Source organism: Girardinichthys multiradiatus, chromosome 5 (genome assembly GCF_021462225.1).
Source record: "Girardinichthys multiradiatus isolate DD_20200921_A chromosome 5, DD_fGirMul_XY1, whole genome shotgun sequence".
Classification (NCBI taxonomy): domain Eukaryota; kingdom Metazoa; phylum Chordata; class Actinopteri; order Cyprinodontiformes; family Goodeidae; genus Girardinichthys; species Girardinichthys multiradiatus.
Genome location: NC_061798.1, coordinates 11,384,111 through 11,404,848, shown reverse-complemented (window position 1 = coordinate 11,404,848; position 20,738 = coordinate 11,384,111). Strand labels below are relative to the sequence as shown.

Here is a 20,738-nt window from a genome sequence, read left to right as displayed (position 1 = left end):
TGGAAAGCCTTTTGTAGGCCTAGGAGCTGACAAAATTCTGCAAGAACAGAAAAAGAACGGAGACAACTGATAGATCAGCTGCTGAGCAAATATTGCACTTTGCTAGACTTTGTCTGATGACTTTAAACAACCCCTCCCACCTCCTGCATGGCGTCTTTTTCTTGCTGAAACTGCTCTCTGTTTTGTTTCAGTTTATCCATCATTTTTCTGTACAGGTCCATCTCATCCTTCAGCCGCAGACTAGTATCCTCCAGCTTGTCTGTCATTCTTTGCTTCTCCTGAGGGTAAAGAGACACAGTTCAAAGTTTCTTCTCTTTTATTTTAGTATTTTGTATTTATAATAAATGTAACTTATTTTAGTTAAACATTCTAACATCAGATCATGCATTTAATAACAGTAACCATTCGGTGGCATTAGGAGAACAAAGGTACACCTAAATCCCAGGTTAGTACAAGTATGGTATAACAGCAAAAAGGCAGGAGTTGTGTACAGGTACACACTCACTGTAAAATTCAAAACATTACATTTTTAATTAAAGCTTTCTCAATAGGCCATCAATCAAGACAAAATAAAATCGTCCTTATCAGGCAAAATAAAAGGCTTTACAAAACTGAATGACTTCTCCGATATGAAAACAGAAAAAATATGCTACGAAATGTTACACTCACTCACCTGCATTGACAGTGTTTGAACACTAGGTGGCACTTGCTAAGAATCTAGTGGCATTTCTTTTGTGTTTGGTGGTTCCTGGTAGTGTTATTTTAACCTTATCAGACCTTGCAAGTTATAAACTAGCAGGCAGAAATTTCACTTGATATGGGTGATTTAGAATTAATATTCTAACAGTACTATTATTACTATGGGGCTTGACATGCATCTCAGATTGCTCTCCATTGTAACTGAGGATCATCCGTAACCCGAAGCCCCTCTATGTAGCCACCAGTTAGGAGTTCATCCTCCAGTTTGTCATTATTTCTAGCTAATTTTGCATTAGTTTGGTGTGGAGTGCTTCAGATAATAGCGTAGGCCCTGTTTACAGGACAGCCATCCTTTAAAAACAGGATATTTTTCCCGATTCCGTAAACACATCTACATGACAACGTTTTAATTACAATTTCTGTTCACATGGCAACAGTAGTGATGTGAAAATAGCGTCTTTTCCCCAACACACCACTAGTTAGGGGCAGGTTCTTTGAATCTAAAAAACATGCGCAAACCAAGCTGCGTCTTTGGCTATGTGCCGAAAAGCAGAAAATTATTTAGAAAGACCTTGCAAGGAAAAGTGAACTTGGCTCACCTCATCAAGTTTTTCTGTCTGTGACTTGAGTCGACACATATTAATAGACATCTCGCTGTTCTCCTCTTCCAGATGCTTAACACTAAAAACACAGAGTACAGCAAAGACAAATATATGAAACTATAAATATACATAAAATACAAATAAATCATCCTCTAAATAACCTCAAACATAGTTAAAACAAATTTCCGTATGTCTGTACACTGTGGTCTGCCACTAAACACTCGATGGTAACCGTTTGTCAGAGTGAAAAAAGAGCTTCGTACTCTAACATCTGGCTAATGACAAGAACATTCAGCATAGATTTGTCCTGCATCATTTGGCTGAGGCAAAGACAGTTACAAAATACTCAGAAGCAGTGTTTAAAATGAAATATTTATATAAACATGTGATCTGTTGTGTTCCTGTGTAAACAAATCTAGCAAACTAAGTCCTATTTGCAACTGTCACTGGTAATAGTAGCTGCATGAAGAGGTTATTGCAGCATATTGCAACAAAGTGCATGTGAAGTACATGTCTAACAGTCGCTTCAGTGTGAGACTGCCTGTGTGTGTTTCTCACCGACTGGTCAGTAGCTCTATCTGTGTGTTCTTGTCTCTTTCCATTTTGGTGTAGGCTTCTCTGTGTCTTCTCAACTCCTCCTGGAGATTTTGCTCGGCGCGAGTCTCTTGGTCCTTCAGTTGCTCTTCTAGCTCATTTACCCTGACATGAAGAATTTGTCACAAAACATCACCTTTAATAAAAAATTCTGAATTGACAGATGGGTTCTTTTAAAATACTATAGTCCCCTTCTCATGGGATTAAGACTGACCCATAGTCTCCAAAACCATATAAATGTGGCGTGGAAAGTTTGGAAAACCTCCTTTGTTTACTTTAGGCTGACGTTTGAAGCCCATGAAGTATGATGTATTTTTATTTTTGAATTTATATCGGACGTTTCTTCTTTTTAATGTGAATTCTACCTTTATCAGTATGTTTTGTTCTTGTTTTATTTTACTACCTTATTATCTTTTGCTTTTATCAGTTGGTTTGGTTTTTTAACTTGAAAAAAACAGGAACAAACTGTTGGGAATTGTCAGGGTTTGCAGCAGAGTTGCTGCTACATCCGTAAATGATCTCACCGACTTGGAGAGGTCAGTGAAAAAGGCCAAACTGATCCTGGCAGATCCAGCCCACCCACTGCATGACGAATTTAAGCTGTTTCCATCAAGACGCGGATATATGCTGCCATGATTCTGGACGATTAGACTAAAACATTCATTTATTCCTACAGTGATTAGATATTTAGTAACAGTGTGATTTTGGTGTGTATGTTGTTTTGCTGCATTCTGTCTTTGTGTTTCACTACTGACTGTCCAAACAACTGCCTGTAGGGGATAATACAGAATCTTGAACTTGCCCTATGCTGTAAGATTACTCCACACTAGCTAGGATATTCCCTTCACCTTATCACAATCTGCAGAATTTCTTTCTATATATTTGCGAGTTTTCTGCCTCCAACTGTCAGTTTCGGTCTTCATGAAAAGGATGAAACACCATTAGTATTTTCATCAGTTGATCAGTGGCATTGCGGGATGCTGGTGAAGGTAGCTTTCTGTATGGTGCTGGGTGTACAGTTTTACCCCCGCAGCGCTCTATGAGGGTACCTTGAAGGGATCGGTCACAAGGAACCATGCACAAAACAACCCCAAATCTATGTGTTTTAAAATGAATATTGTGGTCACGCAAGGACTTTGATGTCCAAAGACTCTACAACTATTGCACAAAGATATTAAGAAACCCTAGACCAGGCCCATCTGTGTTCGGGCTAATTTTAATGTTTCAACGCAGTCTTAATGTGATGTGAGAGGGCCTTCAACTACAACTAAGATCTAGAGAACAATGATGAGCCGACCTTACCTGTGTACTAGTTGTGTGTTCTCCTGCTTCAGTTTAGACTTTAAGTCACTATTCATCAGAATCTCATTCTCGAGTTCAGCTACCTTCTTCTCAAGAGAACTCACCTGTCAGAAACAGATTGTTCAAATGTGTATTTAAAAGGGAAACATGTTAAAAATTCACATTCGTAATTAAAAAATTCAGGTTAATAACCTAAAACAATGCTTTACTCTAAAAATTAGGAAATCTCTATCTAAAAAGCATGACCTTCCACATGTTAAAGAATTGATATATTCCTTTCAGATTCTGGAAGAAAAGAAAACAATCATCATGGTTTTGTTCCTTTTACCAGGCCATTCATCCATACATAACATTCCTTCGTTTTCTGGGATTTTAATGCTACAGTTGGAAGATTTCTGTCCAAGCACAGATCTACATTCAACCTGCAGACACAGCGAAAGCAAATGAACTCTCACCTTCTCATTGATATCGATGTCACAGGAGTCAATGCTGTCTCTGAAAAGGTCTTCTGTACTGCCGTTACGGCTGCTTAGGTTGCTGTTATGGAGCAGCTGCCTGCTCAGACACACAGATACATGCACTTAGGGAATATGGAGAACCTTGGTAAGTGCTCGATTATATGCATTTGAGATTGCCATTCTATTGTATGACGTTACTTCAGCAAACCCCTTTCAAAGTGATGGGATAAACTCTGCTCCATTATAGAGAGCAGTAATATAGAGATAGGTGAGAAGAAAAAAGGAAAGAAGAAAGTGAACACAGACTACAAGCAATAAGAGAATAGATAAAGAGAGCAGTAAAGTGGTGGAGGTAATCAAACCAGACATGTACAGCAGAAAGAACAGGGAGATGGGGCCAAACCTTATTGAGTACGTAAATCAGGCCTGACAGGCCATTTTAACTCTGTCACTATAACTCAGTTTGTGTTCCTACAGTTAGGACAAAAGCTTTAATAGAAGACATCTCATGTACTGTAGGTTACTTAGCTGTTGCTGCAAAAGCTCCTTTCCAGAAACCAATATAGACTGTATAGAGCGGATATTATATTTCAAAGCCAGAAAACATAAATATCTAAAAAATATAAGATAGAAATAATCTAAATTGGCTATTCCACATTTTCTAAAGCAGATAAGTAATTTCAAAGCGCAATTTTTTGAGAAAAAGACTCAATAAGACCCAATGGGATTATTCAAATTTATTGGCAACACATGCTTTATCCTCAACCAACCAAATAATCTCTTTGTTACCCCAGGATACTGAAATAAGTGGCCTGAGAGATGAAAACACTCAACAGTTCATACTGTACAACTGACAGCTAGAAGGGACAAACTAGGCAGAGCATTGAGGCGATTGCAAGTGTTTGAAAGCGAGATTCTCAGGTAAGAAAAAGACACCTTTCACAGCAGTTTGTAGCTTTTATGTTTCCTCTGTTTATACTGATGTCTCCAGATTTCATGATTAGTTAAATAATCGCTTGCTGTATGGTTATAACTCATAATTAGCTGGAGTAGTGAGTGATATTTTTCAGTGTCTGAGCTGAATGAAAGAGAGAGCGCTTGACTAACAAAGCTGTGTGATTATATGCGAGTATTTAAATTTCCATCCACCATGTGTAGCATTAGCTTGAAGTGCCTTTTAGGGTTGAAAACATTATGTTGTTACGATTACAACACATTGATTATGCGTAGAAATGTGAGACTTTCAGCTGCTTCCTCTTGTGCTATGGAAAAAAGGAGCACTTAAATTGATGCTATTTTGGTGACAAAGTTGGGAGAAAAGGGAGAGTTGGCGCCAGTGTGTCAGAGCAACAATGCTGGTCAGAACCAGAGAAGAAATTATTTTTATATTCGGAGCTGCAGTTCTTGTTCACAGCAGTAAATCACCACTGTGGAGAGATGAAAGCAGACTAGGCTCTCCACAGAGGGCTTCTAAATCCCTGGGTGGATCCCAGTCTTTTTGGTGTTTAAGCAACCACCTCTCAGACAATGTTTTTCATTTCTAATCATCACTTGACGCATCACTGTATAAATCTCCACTGTTTAAATTCGCATTCAAGCTTAAGACTTTGCTATCACTGCCTTCCTGTTGGGTGGCCAATGTTTTTTACATATTTATGCTAAAGTACAGTGTTCTAAATGTAATTTTATCATGCAACAACTTGTGGCTTTGTTCTCGCCTGCCTTGTGCTCCCCTGTTTTCTTTTATTCGTAATTTTCTTTTTTTTTTTTTTTTTACATATTTTTGGGATTTCTCAACTTCTTGCAGAAAATAAGTCTTATGTTTGAATCCCTACTGAATGGTGCATGGTTGTCCAGGGTAGTCAGTCCTCTCACCCATTGACAACTTAGGATTAGCCTTACTGACCCAGACCCATATGTGATGGATGGATGATATTTTTCCCTGCTTGTATTTTCTCTGAATAACTAGCTAGTGTTTAACTTTATTAGCGGAGACCTAAGTAATAAAGCTGCCCTAAGTTGCTTTCTTCCTCTGTGTGTTGGTGGTTATGTCTACAAACAGATCAAACACAAGCCGTGCAGCTCATTTAAGCCATAAACACACCACTGCATGACCTGTGGTTCAAACAAGCACACATACATGTGTATATATATAGACATTGCTGATTGACCTACCTTCCAAAAGCAGTGCTGGAGATTTTTCTGCTGGGACTATAAATGAAAAAACATCACATTAGTTTAGTTTAATTTATTAAAAATATAAATAATCTGTCTGAAAAACAAAATATTGATAAACAGAAGGTACTTATTTAAACACAAGATCCATTCTCACCATGCTTTTGGATCTAAATTAACCTCCAGAGAACTGGCACCATTCAGAGATATTTACCAATCATCTTCATTTTAGTTTCAGATACATCTTTCTTTTATTATTTCCCTTTTATCCGGACAAATGTTTTCGTTTTTCTGTGCCTGACTCATTATTCATAAGAGGAATGTAGGTTCAAGCAGAAGAACCATTGTGGGTTTTCAGAGGACAAAGAGGACAAACTTTGCAAAACAAGCAAGTAAATACTTTGACAACCATTACTCTTCTAATTTGACCATTTCCCGATGATTGAAATATATCAGTCCATTGTGAGACTGTGTGTGCATTACTGTTTTTAGGTCAGCTGTGTGGCTATAAATGGTGGCCATGGATTATGTTTCCATTAATAGTTGACCTGCTACAATGGCTGTTGGGGTAAGCACCGGAGAGACAGCTTTACAGAATAATCAATTAACGCCTGTGTGTGTTTATGTACATTTGCAACACAGCAGCCCGTTTAACACCTTTGTGACAATACCTTTATTGTGCTATGGAAAAAAGGAGCACTTAAAGCAAACAGTGACTCACCAGTACAATATTAGAGGAATATACTGGACCGGAAAAGACTTGCAGAGTGCCTAAAATAGTTGGCAACATCTGTTTCTGCTTACTTAGACATTAGGGTGGATGGATTCTGTCGTGCATGATCCAATTATTGTGTTTAATATGCCTTTTATTGCGCTTCAAAAAACAAAAATTACACCATATGTCTGCAGACATGCCCGAGATTATTACATACACTTCAAAACATAAACTTTAATCTGAAAAGCCAATAAAATAATGCATTACTGTGAATTGAAAGGAAAATGATACAAGATTTGAAAGTTTTTCAATAAAAGGTCTTAAAGGTGTGGTGTGCATTTGAATTCAACCACATTTACTATTAGACCCCTAAAAAAGTCCAGTGAAAAATAATGCCTTCAGAGATCATCTAATTAGTAAATAGTTTGTTTGTGTGGAATTTATCTCCAGTATAAATCCGGATGTTCTTTAAAGGCCTCAGAAGTTATTAAAAGAATAGTCTGACATGAACTTGAAGTCAGAAGAAATACTTCAAGTTCATGTAATAATAATTCAGTTTCTGTTCATCCGGATGGATGAACTATTCTTCAGAAACTTTAGTGACTTTAGTGGTTGTCCTGCAGACACAAACCATGTAGTGGATGCTTGTACTTGTTATTTTTTTAACTGGACTTATGAAGTTATGACATAAAGTTATGACATTTGAAAACTGCAAGAATATGGTGATCTATTTTATTTTTTTATAACAATCCACAATTTTTTTAGGTAATTGCCTTTTATTCACCGAGTTTTGTACTTTGCGGCAGGTTATATTAACACTTTTTTTAAAAGTACTTGATTTCAACTAGAAAATACTTTTGTACAAAGCAAAAACTAAAATTTCCAATGATTAGGCCTTTAAGGAACTTTACATATAATAGTGTCATCACTTCTTTTAAAGTCTGATATGATGTTGACTAGTTAACACTCCATAATCTTTGTCTGCTAACAGTATTTGTAAATTATTTGTAAATAAGTCAGAACCTTCACAAGGTTGGTTATGGAAGCAGCCATGTGTTACCTGTTAGCCCGGAGGTGTTTGAGGCGAGCGTCCAGATCATTGAGCAGGTTGACCTTCTTGCTGCACTGAGAACAGTAGACATCCATTAGCTCGCTGGTGTACTGATGACGCGCTTTCCGAGGTGTCTGCCCTGCGCTACAAACACAAACAGAAACACACAAACTTTTACTTTTCCTGAAAAACATAATTCAGGTGTTTTAACAAGTCATGGCATTACAATGAACAATGAAGTATTCTCTCTCTGCCACCAAAGTGGCAATAACTCTTATTAAATGTTCCACTTTTGTTTTTATTGCAGCGTTTTATTGTGGTCATATGCATGCATAGCTCTTTAAAATTGAGCTTAAAGTCAGCTTGCAAAGTTTAGGTTGAAAAAAATGATCTGCGTTTAGAATCTTTCTACATTATGCTTGGCTGTCAGGCTCTTTTAGGTCCAAAATCCTACATGATAACTAATGGGAGAAGGATGTGAAGAATAATCTGATGAGCAAAAAGCCAATGTTAACTTAAATGTCGCATTTAAAAAAAAGAGAACCAAATTTTATTTGATTCAAGGGAATAGTTTACATTTCATTTGTGGAAAGTAGACATATTTTTTAGAAATAAATGCATATCAAATTTCTATCTGCTGGTGGTGCTAGTGTCATCCACTTCACACAGGAAATGTAATAAAAACAACAGAAGATACAGCTCACATGCATGTACAGCTTTGCTACTCTGTCCATGAGTAAGAAAGTCAATGATGATGATTAGTGAAAGATGTCAATAGCTACCAAAAACTGAAGGGATTATGCATCATTACCAAAACACTGCTTCTCATCCTGTCACATATGTTGGCAAATCTAAAAAATTTTTTATATGTAGGTCTTAACTTGAACAAATAAAATTAACTTTGTGAAACGTCAACTAGGTATGAATGTCACTTATGAAGTAACATCAAACAGTGGTTGGGTCATTTTCTGTGACATTTGAGCAGCACAGTACATTGTAAAAAAAAACAAAAAACATTCAGCTCAAAAAAGACTTACACAATATACACGACATACACAAAACCAAGATTCTCAAACGTTTGCTTTCACAAAAACAGTAAAGGTTTCACAGATCCCAAACTGTAAACCTGCACCTCCTCACCAGCCTGTAAAAGAATCTGTAAGGTCCAGGGATTGGTAAAAGTGAGAAAATTCACACCTTCAGTCAAACACGTCACACAGTTGCACTGAAAAAAAAAGCACAAAGAAGAAAGTCCATCTCATCAGGGTTCTGTTGCTGCTTCGGTGTTCAAATGTAGTTGTGCGCCTGCACCTCTTCACTACTCCACGCAGCCCCAGGAGACATTTTCAAACTCTTTCGTCTTCAGATCCGCCCTCCTACTTTGTTTATCCTCTACTTCTTCTTCCTTTATTCAAATGTGCTGCTCTTACGTTACATCCTCTCTTCCTGGTTGTGGTACTCTGTCCCGGCAAGCATTCACACAGCAAGCAAACCGCTCCAGGGTCTAAATAAGTTGTAACTGTGCCAGGGTACGGTTCTCTGGTCCATTTCAGGGTCCGGGATGGGTTCACACCGGCCTGATCCACCACAGGAACTGGATCCTGGCACAGTACAAAGCGTTCAAAAGTTTTGTGTGAAGGCACTGTGTGGTGCCCTAATTTAAAACAAATGCTGCCTTTTGTGCTTTTATAAACACAATAAAGATTTCAGAAACCTCAATTAAGAATAGAACTTTCCAGTTTAACGTAGACCAGTCTGTGTTTTAGACTTTGAACTAGAGATGATTGAATACAGTCCAAATTCAAGTAAGAACTATAAAATAGCTCTTTACTTTAGGACTATTAGGAAGCTCCTGAGCACTTATTAACTTTAGCATTGTTAGCGGCTACTAGTTAGCCAGTTTGGTATTCTCTTAGTGCTTGCAAATTGTTTATAATTAGTTTGTCTCTCTGCTTCTTTATACTGTGCATACCCAAAATGCAGCCACACAAACAATTTACAGGCAATTAGGGCTTCTTCAATGCTTCGAAAACGAAGTGTTGTCGGCCATTAGTTGAATCTGATGACAGAACAGTACAATTCAAGAACTACAGTACTTTTCTTAGTTCAAAATAAAACCCTCAGACATGGATACAGGGTATTAAGCTTTCTCAAAACATTTTTAACCACAAGAAAAATATAAACAGGAACATTTCTGAAAAAGAAGAGTTAAAAACACAGTTTTAATCACATTTTTGACCTGAATGATGAAAATGCTAATCGTTACCTAATATGGAAGATGACTATGTGGGATATAAAAACTTACTTTGCTAGCACACCGAGATGTAAGGATGGGTTGGGCTCCTTTTTATCCATTAGCATCCATAAAAACATGTTTTTTATTTGCTTGCTTGTTAGTTTAGTTGAAAATCCACCAAATTATTGTGCAGCCGAGTTTTGATAAGGTTAAAAATAGTGTGAATATACACAACCCAATCAGTATCTGTCACATCTCCTGATGCCAAAGCAACACCACTTCGCTTTCAGGGGTTCAGGATTTCGCTCAGAAATGCACCACAAAGTCCACACTAAACAGATAAACATGCTGCCAGCATATTTACAGGTGTAAACAATACATACTGTTTTCCTTGGAACCAGCATAAGGCAGGTAGGGACAAAGGAGCAATTGTCAGAGTAGGAAAAAGCAGTGATGCCCTCTTAACTGCAGTGGCCAACGACTGTTATCCAGTGAACACAGTTGCTTCATTCAGTATTATTATATTAAATGACATAGGACAATAATCCTTCTCAGCCCATTCCAGTTAATTTGTAATCATAAAGAACAGAGTTTAGTAGAATGCTGTAAATACCACAACTGCCCCAGGAGATCCCATGCTGTTTGTTTACATTATCATTGGTTGGAAAAATATTATAAATTAAAATTATAATGAGCTCTCAAAACATGAAGACACCACAGAAACATACAAAAACACCTGCAAAAGGCTCATCTCATCTGACATAATAACCAAAATTGCTACAAATGACACAACATACCACTCTGGGTCGCCCAGGCGGTCGGCTGCTCTGCCAACTCAATTTTATGTTTGGCACATAGAAGCACCACTGCAGCCACTCATACAGTACAGACCAAACGTTTGGACACACCTTCTCATTCAAAGAGTTTTCTTTATTTTCATGACTATGAATATTGTAGCTTCACACTGAAGGCATCAAAACTATGAATTAACACATGTGGAATTATATACTGAACAAAAAAGTGTGAAACAACTGAAAATATGTCTTATATTCTAGGTTCTTCAAAGTAGCCACCTTTTGCTTTGATTACTGCTCCACACACTCTTGGCATTCTGTTGATGAGCTTCAAGAGGTAGTCACCTGAAATGGTTTTCCAACAGTCTTTAAGGAGTTCCTAGAGATGCTTAGCACTTGTTGGCCCTTTTGCCTTCACTCTGCGGTCCAGCTCACCACAAACCATCTGAATTGGGTTCAGGAGGCCAGTGGCCACACCTGTGGAGGCCAGTTTATCTGGCTCAGCACCCCATCACTCTCCTTCTTGGTCAAATAGCCCTTACACAGCCTGGAGGTGTGTTTGGGGTCATTGTCCTGTTGAAAAATAAATGATGGTCCAACTAAATGCAAACTGGATGGAATAGCATGGTGCTGCAAGATGCTGTGGTAGCCATGCTGATTCAGTATGCCTTCAATTTTGAATAAATACCCAACAGTGTCACCAGCAAAGCAACCCCACACCATCACACCTCCTCCTCCATGCTTCACGGTGGGAACCAGGCATGTAGAGTCCATCCATTCACCTCTTCTGTGCCACACAAAGACACGGTGGTTGGAACCAAAGATCTCAAACTTGGACTCATCAGACCAAAGCACAGAAATCCACTGGTCGAATGTCCATTCCTTGTGTTCTTTAGCCCAAACAAGTCTCTTCTGCTTGTTGCCTGTCCTCAGCAGTGGTTTCCTAGCAGCTATTTTACCATGAAGGCCTGATTCACACAGTCTCCTCTTAACAGTTGTTCTAGAGATGTGTCTGCTGCTAGAACTCTGTGTGGCATTGACCTGTTCTCTAATCTGAGCTGCTGTTAACCTGCAATTTCGGAGGATGGCGACTCGGATGAACTTATCGTCCGCAGCAGAGGTGACTCTTGGTCTTCCTTTCCTGGGGCGTTCCTCATGTGAGCCATTTTCTTTGTAGCGCTTGATGGTTTTTACGACTGCACTTGGGGACACTTTCAAAGTTTTCCCAATTGTTCGGACTGACTGACCTTCATTTCTTAAAGTAATGATGGCCACTCGTTTTTCTTTACTTAGCTGCTTTTTTAAAAAAATAATACAAATCCTAACAGTTTATTCAGTAGGACTATCAGCTGTGTACTGTATCCACCTCCTGCACAACACAACTGATGGTCCCAACCCCATTTATAAGGCTTGAAATTCCACTTATTAAACCTGACAGGGCACACCTGTGAAGTGAAAACCATTTCAGGGGACTACCTCTTGAAGCTCATCAACAGAATGTCAAGAGTGTGCGTAGCAGTAATCAAAGCAAAAGGTGGCTACTTTGAAGAACCTAGAATATAAGACATATTTTCAGTTGTTTCTACTACTTTTTTGTTCAGTATATAATTCCACATGTGTTAATTCATAGTTTTGATGCCTTCAGTGTGAAGCTGCAATATTCATAGTCATGAAAATAAAGAAAACTCTTTGAATGAGAAGGTGTGTCCAAACCTTTGGTCTGTACTGTATGTCCAGACAAAAGTATCAACGTTGTTGTAATGCATCCCAGTCTGTGTCAGAAACCATGCTTGCAGTATTCTGGCTGTACGTCTCCTCCCTGCCATCTTCACCGCGGGAAACCTATAACGCTGTAGTGATTACATCTAGGCTTTACTCTTCTCATTATGCTGCCCCGTCTGTGATTTATTTCAAAACATGTGCGCTAACTGTTTAACCGCTCTAAAAATATCATTCTTCTGTCACAAAACACACAAAAGATTGAAAAGAGGCGAACAGTGGTGAGATAAGGTCTTTGCGGATTATCTGTATTTTATATGTAGTTATTATGTCTCTAATATATACTGTGACATAACTACATACATAGCTGAATGAACACCAGCTAACTGAGGTCTGAACAGACAGTATGGTCTTCACTGCCAGCTGTAAATGCTCGTGCCTTAAAGAGTCAACTTGTAACTGAATAAACCAGGATGCATGTTAGCATCACCTCTGAACAGGACCTTTGAAGAATTATTTCAACAGGCGACAAGTGAAAATCATAACTAGATTTAAAAAAAGGCTACAACTGTTGCTGGGAGGAGTATCTTAAAATTGAAATCCAAACACTTGAATCCTCATTTTCTTTTTCAGGCCTCTCTTACCTTGATGGTACAGATGAGCCGAGGTCGGAGCAGCCGTTAGTCCGAGACTCGTCGTCTGGAGAGGGACTGCTGGGAGCGTATTCTGGTTCCTCCCCCTCTCCATAGTCCTCAAACTGCTCTTCGTTCAATGAGGCAGAGGAACGTGTGGAAAGGTTGGAGGTTACAGAGATACTAGCCTGAGCACACCTGTAAATGGGGAAAAAAGAGCAAATACAAACCTTTACTATGGACCCTCATCCCATTACCAAGCAACTCAAACAGCCAATGCATGTTGCACTCTGATGGCACAGTTAGTATGTCAATCTAGAGACGTCGAAGGAAAATGTCTTCAGTTTGAGAATCTAATGTGGAGAAGTAAAACTTAAGACAATAAAGCTTGAAAGAAACCAGATGTTTTAATAAACTCCCAGTACAGCACAGTGTGACAACAAAGACATTTCCCTGAATGATGACTCCAGTGACACTACAAGAGATAAAACAGAGGTTAAAAAGCTCTAACAGTGCTTACTTGTCCCCAGAGAAAAAGAGATCTCCCAGTGCGTCTTCCTTGTCCACAAGTCTGGTAAGACCGTCTGAAGAGTCAGACCCCGGGGAGCTTTCCACAGCACTGTCTCGGTCTGACTCCTTCTCTTTGCCCTCTTCTGCTACCCCCTCCTCAGGCTCCCCCACCTCTTCAGGGAACAACTGGCACTCGGGCACAGGAGAGGTCAGAGTGCACATGATGACCGGGAAAACCTGCTCCTCCTCACCAGCCTGGAGAAAGACCACACGAAAAGTAAAATTCAAGACATTAAGAGAGACACATAGTTGTTTCTGAGCTTGATTAGGACTGTTGCCATTGTCTTGGTGAGGCAGCAAGGAACTCTTGGGATCATTATGGATGACAGCCAGGTTGAATCCTGTTTTAAGGTAGATTCCCATCTACATTCGTTCACTGATCAGTCAGTAAGCAACACAAGGGGTCCTTGGGGAAGTAGGAGGCCAAAGGCATTGGGTCAGATGTCACGGGTCCCACTCTGTCTTGTTTGTCTCATGTAAAACAGCACAAATCTGTTCTAATGCACCACTGAAAATCAGTCATCTCAGCATGACTGAACAATGAAACATTCAAGAGGCTCACTGGGTGGGGATCAAGACAGCAGAAGCTGTGATGGAAAGTAGAGGACATATATTAATGAAAGTGGATGAATGTGAAGCAAAGGAATAATGAAAATGAATGAGAAAATGAGTTAACATCAGAAACAAAAGAGGAGGTTGTGTGAATATCAGGCAAGAGAGAGAGTGCTATAAAGGAAATACATACAACACAGGAAGAAGTTACACACAACTAAAGAAAATATTTTAAACAAAGCATATTTATTTCTTTCCAAACCCCCATTCTTGTCCACAGTCCAATTTGTTTTACGAAAGCAAATACAAGCCTTCACTGTGGACTGATGACAGATATTTCAACAGTGGTGAGGATGGATTGTAATTGATATTTCAATATAATACAAACAAAAAAAATATATAATTATTCAAACATACTCAAAATTGATACAAACTGACCCATTTATATTTGTCCAAATTGTTGAACTTCTTCCAGCAGCAGTGCTGCAATTACAGAGACACTCAGGTCCTCTCCTCCCTGAGCTGCAAGAAAGTTTTAAACCCTAACATGGCGAGTGCAGCCAGAAAAAAACATATGTGGATGGATGGTTTGACAGACTAATAAATCTATGAATGGATGATCAGCCTTAATGGACGGAAGTGACGCATGCATACAGTAATGGGGGGAAAACCAGATACACAAGTGGGTGGATTAATAGATAGAGGGATGGACAACTATATAGACCACCTGTCAGATGGATGAGACATTTACAGGTCCTTCTCAAAATATTAGCATATTGTGATAAGGTTCATTATTTTCCATAATGTAATGATGAAAATTTAACAATCATATATTTTAGATTCATTGCACACTAACTGAAATATTTCAGGTCTTTTATTGTCTTAATACGGATGATTTTGGCATACAGCTCATGAAAACCCAAAATTCCTATCTCACAAAATTAGCATATTTCATCCGACCAATAAAAAAAAAGTGTTTTTAATACAAAAAACGTCAACCTTCAAATAATCATGTACAGTTATGCACTCAATACTTGGTCGGGAATCCTTTTGCAGAAATGACTGCTTCAATGCGGCGTGGCATGGAGGCAATCAGCCTGTGGCACTGCTGAGGTCTTATGGAGGCCCAGGATGCTTCGATAGCGGCCTTTAGCTCATCCAGAGTGTTGGGTCTTGAGTCTCTCAACGTTCTCTTCACAATATCCCACAGATTCTCTATGGGGTTCAGGTCAGGAGAGTTGGCAGGCCAATTGAGCACAGTGATACCATGGTCAGTAAACCATTTACCAGTGGTTTTGGCACTGTGAGCAGGTGCCAGGTCGTGCTGAAAAATGAAATCTTCATCTCCATAAAGCTTTTCAGCAGATGGAAGCATGAAGTGCTCCAAAATCTCCTGATAGCTAGCTGCATTGACCCTGCCCTTGATAAAACACAGTGGACCAACACCAGCAGCTGACACGGCACCCCAGACCATCACTGACTGTGGGTACTTGACACTGGACTTCTGGCATTTTGGCATTTCCTTCTCCCCAGTCTTCCTCCAGACTCTGGCACCTTGATTTCCGAATGACATGCAGAATTTGCTTTCATTCGAAAAAAGTACTTTGGACCACTGAGCAACAGTCCAGTGCTGCTTCTCTGTAGCCCAGGTCAGGCGCTTCTGCCGCTGTTTCTGGTTCAAAAGTGGCTTGACCTGGGGAATGCGGCACCTGTAGCCCATTTCCTGCACACGCCTGTGCACGGTGGCTCTGGATGTTTCTACTCCAGACTCAGTCCACTGCTTCCGCAGGTCCCCCAAGGTCTGAAATCGGCACTTCTCCACAATCTTCCTCAGGGTCCGGTCACCTCTTCTCGTTGTGCAGCGTTTTCTGCCACACTTTTTCCTTCCCACAGACTTCCCACTGAGGTGCCTTGATGCAGCACTCTGGGAACAACCTATTCGTTCAGAAATTTCTTTCTGTGTCTTACCCTCTTGCTTGAGGGTGTCAATAGTGGCCTTCTGGACAGCAGTCAGGTCGGCAGTCTTACCCATGATTGGGGTTTTGAGTGATGAACCAGGCTGGGAGTTTTAAAGGCCTCAGGAATCTTTTGCAGGTGTTTAGAGTTAACTCGTTGATTCAGATGATTAGGTTCATAGCTCGTTTAGAAACCCTTTTAATGATATGCTAATTTTGTGAGATAGGAATTTTGGGTTTTCATGAGCTGTATGCCAAAATCATCCGTATTAAGACAATAAAAGACCTGAAATATTTCAGTTAGTGTGCAATGAATCTAAAATATATGAATGTTACATTTTCATCATTACATTATGGAAAATAATGAACTTTATCACAATTTGCTAATATTTTGAGAAGGACCTGTAAGCAATAAAACAGTAAAGAAGGTAAAGAAATACAAATATTTCTCCAAACTTTTTTTCTCTAGTTATCCAGACCAGGAAAAAACTCAAAATTCCATATTTTTCAATTCACTGTAGAACCCTATAAACAGTAAAGAAAACCTCAAAATTCACAACAACTGACAAAAGTTATGAAACCATTTTAAGCAAATAAAAAGAACAGAATTTGAATTTAAACCCAGTTTTATCAGTTACTTATCAAATTAGACAGAAAAAAACACAACACTAAAATAATGTGAAGACATAACTCTGAAACAGTCATTTTCTAATGTTTGCTTAACTGAAGGTCAAATAGTTATGTGCATCCCCTCCCATTACCAAGCAACTCAAACAGCCACTGAAGAGCATTTTTACATACAAGTCAACAGTTGAACACAAACGGGGGCTGTGCTTTGTAACAAAGGGGCCGACCGGGGCTCTGAGGCTGAGTCACAGTGAACACAACAAAAGAAGAAGAAGAAAGGTCCTTTTAGCATTCCTTCCCTGCAGCTGAGAAGGACACAGTGTGTGTCGAGGTAGCGGACCAATCAGAAAACTGCACAGAAACTGCAATGATGTCAGAAAATGTTCAACTTGTACAATATATGCTGCAAATATTACAATCACCAATATACATTCTGACAAAAGCTGTGCATAACGTGTTCAGGCACAATAAACATCACATTAGAACTTATTTTAGATGTTATTCGATTGTATTATGTAAACTTTAGTTCCCTACTAAAGCCTGCATTTAAATCCTAAATATTGTTTCATGAATTTTAATCCTCTTGGGTAAAGCCTTTGACATCAAAGAGAAATTATAAGCAGTCAGGGTACAGATACATTGGGCCAAAGAATGAGGATGATTCATGTGCAGAGCTCATAATTTTCTGACTGCAGACTAAGCATACAAGATTATTATTCGTGATCGTCTCGTGCCGATCTGGTTTCGAGCTGAAATTGTGCCAGTCCTGCTGTTTTATATCATATCACTACATCAAACTTGTTCCAGGATCCTGACTTTTCCTTATCAGACCCATAACCGCAGCAGCTTTAACTTTTACATCCCCTTTCATGTCAACACCTTTTAGCTCATCACTGAAGTGTGCCGAACATATTTGCATTACTTATTGAAATATGATATAAAGATAGCTGGAATACAAAGTTACATCCAATTACTGGTGAAGAATTACCCCACATTCTCTCTTGTTTTCTCCAAACTGTAGATCCCCAACATATCTCCACATACAGTGCCATTAAAAAGTATTCAATCATACAGGCTCCTTCTGTTTTTATTTTTTGTCACATCAAAAGGTTTCAAATCTGAAACAAAAATAATAGTAGCCAAAGATAACCAGAGTAAACACAATATGCAGTTTCCATGCAACAGTTCCATTTATTAAGGGAAAAAGGGAATCCAATCAAACTTGGCCATAGGTGAAAAAGCAACTGTCCCCTAAAACTAATAACTGACTGTGCTTCTCTTGGCGGCAACAATGGTCATCAAGCATTTGTGAAACTGGTCTTTCACATCGCTGCAAAGAAGTCTTAGCCCGCTTTCATCCAGGTCCTGAAGCAGAAAAGCAGCCTCAGACCATCACTCTACCACAACCATGTTTGAAAGTCGGTATCAATCAATCAGTCTTTAGTTATAGAGCACCTTACACACCCAAAATGACCAAAAATTAGAATAAAATGAATGTAAAAATGACCAATAAGAGAAACATCTACAATAAAACAAATGAAAGAATAGAAATTAATTATAAATAAACAAAGAGAAGAACAACTAAAACTATGAAGGGTTAAAAGGGACAATTAAATGAATATTTTCTGAAATAAATAAATGTGAATGTACTGTGAAATAAATAAATGTCCCATTAAACAGTTAAATGTATTATTTATGTATTTACTACATCATTAAATATTGAAATATACAATTAAATAATGCAATGCACAATTAAATAATTAAATGTCCCGTTAAATCCTGTTAAATATACCTTTTAAATGATTAAGTTAAATATTTAAATGTAAATTCTTAAAACAATTGTTTAAAAATACATAACTATTTCACTCTGTATTTATTTATTTCATGGCTCCCCGCAGCAGTGTCATAATGAAATTATTCAAATTGTCAACTTGATGCAACAAACTGTGTTTAAAACAAATCAGCTTCCACTTGCTCTAAAGAGAGATAAATGTGCAGATTATCCACAAAACAATGAGAAGACATACCATATTTCCTAAAATGGACCCCAAAGAAAACATAAACAGTGAAAAAACTCTCGGTCCCAAGATGGAGCCTTGAGGTAACCCACAATTCAATGGGGCCTCGGAGGAGGAAAACTGACCCAATTAGACAGAAAAACGTAAGAGCGAAACCTATTAAGAACTGTGCCCTTAATACCGACAGACTGGTCCGGACGGGATAGTAAAACATCATGGTCCACAGCGTCAAATCAAGCAAAATTAAAACAGCAGAACCTCCCAAGCCTGCAGTTAAAAGCAGACCAATAAAAACTTCAAATAGTGATGTTTCTGTTCTGTGACACAATTTAAACCAGACAGAACACTTTGTGTTATCCCATGTAGCTGTAGCTGGTTCTGAAGTTGGAGATAAACCACCTTCTCATAACATTTTAGAAAGAAAAGGCCACATAGAAAGAGGCATGAAGTTTGACAGAACATTAGGAACTAAGTTGCTCTTTTTAAGAAGAGGATGTACCACCGCATGCTTAAAAGCAGCTGGGATAAAGCCTAAGGAAAGTGAGGTGTTGATTAAATTAACAATGTAGTAGTCTCAGAGGGATACTGTCGCCTGAAAAAAATGTAGGCCTCAGCTTTCTGACAATCTCTGGACACTTGGAGATAAAAACAAGTACAAACTGGTCTAAAGCAGCTAGAAAAACAGGCGGTATGGCAGGATCAGGGGTGGAATAAGAGGGTGAGGACCAACAGCACACACTTTATCATTAACAAAACATTAAAAAAGATTCACAAAGTGAAACAGAAGGAGCCAGGTAAGATGAATCACAAGGATTCAGAAGAGACTTCAGTGAGTTAAAAAGAAAAGTTCTCAGACACAAACTTAGAAATGAACTGAGTCTCTGTACTTTTACCAGCAGCCTGATACTCAAAGTGCTCGTGGGAGATCATTCAGCCATGGCTCAGTAGCTGCTTTACAGCATCTAGATTTAAAAGGAGCATGTGATGTTCTTTTGCCAGACTGTTGTGTTGGTTTTACACCAGATGCAATGGGAAGCACACCTTCAAAAAGTTTCACTTTTTATATCATCAGTTTACAGAATAATTTCCCAAAAGTCTTGAGGATCATCAAAATTTTCTTGGGGGGACATAGGAGAGGGACCTTTGTGCTAATTTGGGTCAGTTGCATTGGAACTCCCCAAACATTTTGCTCAGACTCTTATTGTTGAATCATGACGATGACTTTAAAACCCTTTAAACCCCTTTAAAACCCTGCAGGGCTTTAAAGGTTATATTGGGTTTATTTCGGACTCTTGGATCATCGATGTAAAGGTTTTGAAATAAACTAACATTAGACTAACCTGCACCTGCACCTTCCCCACATCTACCTGAGTAAAGAAAGCTCTCAAGACCTTTCCCTTGCTTATAAAAAAGACAAAATCTGCCCTTTGGAAATATGTATAGGAACAAAAACACAGACAGTCATGTTAAAATTAAAGGAGCAACAGCCACCATCCTGTTGAGTTAATTGCAAATGACTATGAAACTTAGCAGATGTTTATTCTTTTTTTTTGCTTTGGTTTAAGTACCAAATCCAAAAAAACAAAAACATGTTGAAAATTAGATTATAACAACTCCAACAGTCAATATGGTATATTATCTCCAAGAAACTTAGTAGTTGTCCTACTAGAAATTATTTGTTTGGAGGCTACAGTACTCGATGCAGCCGTCACGGGTTCGAGTCCCGGCTTGTTGACCTTTGCTGCATGTCATCCCCCCTCTCTCTCTCTCTCTCTCTCCACCCCATTTCCTGTCAGTCAACTTCCAAAATAAAGGCCATTAGTGCCACAAAGTAAAAATAAATAAAATGTTTTTAATCAAAACAATTAAAACATTTATTTTGTTCTAAATGTTTATGTTATTAATAGGACATGTTACTGTGAAGTGTCGTCTCTGCAGTCCAGATATTGAACTGTTGGCAGTAAGTTTTCACAGCAGCACTGTGAGGATCATTTTCTTTGATTTCTCAAGTGCATTTAACAACATTCAACCTGATTTGC

General features: G+C 38.7%; 1 protein-coding gene across 4 annotated transcripts in view; it reads right to left on the bottom strand.

Annotated features, from left to right (window-relative positions):
- The window catches only part of LOC124868410 (rab11 family-interacting protein 4B-like), a 64,203-nt gene that overhangs the window by 6,741 nt on the left and 36,724 nt on the right, over positions 1–20,738 (bottom strand). For all 4 annotated transcript variants that reach the window (XM_047365645.1, XM_047365644.1, XM_047365647.1 and 1 more), the window contains exons 2-10: positions 13,498–13,742; positions 12,990–13,175; positions 7,606–7,740; positions 5,831–5,866; positions 3,653–3,752; positions 3,198–3,301; positions 1,860–2,000; positions 1,299–1,380; positions 141–278 (exon numbers count right to left, since the gene is read on the bottom strand). In XM_047365645.1, the coding sequence (XP_047221601.1) occupies positions 141–278; positions 1,299–1,380; positions 1,860–2,000; positions 3,198–3,301; positions 3,653–3,752; positions 5,831–5,866; positions 7,606–7,740; positions 12,990–13,175; positions 13,498–13,742 (1,167 nt within the window). The remainder of the gene's footprint in view (positions 1–140; positions 279–1,298; positions 1,381–1,859; positions 2,001–3,197; positions 3,302–3,652; positions 3,753–5,830; positions 5,867–7,605; positions 7,741–12,989; positions 13,176–13,497; positions 13,743–20,738) is intronic.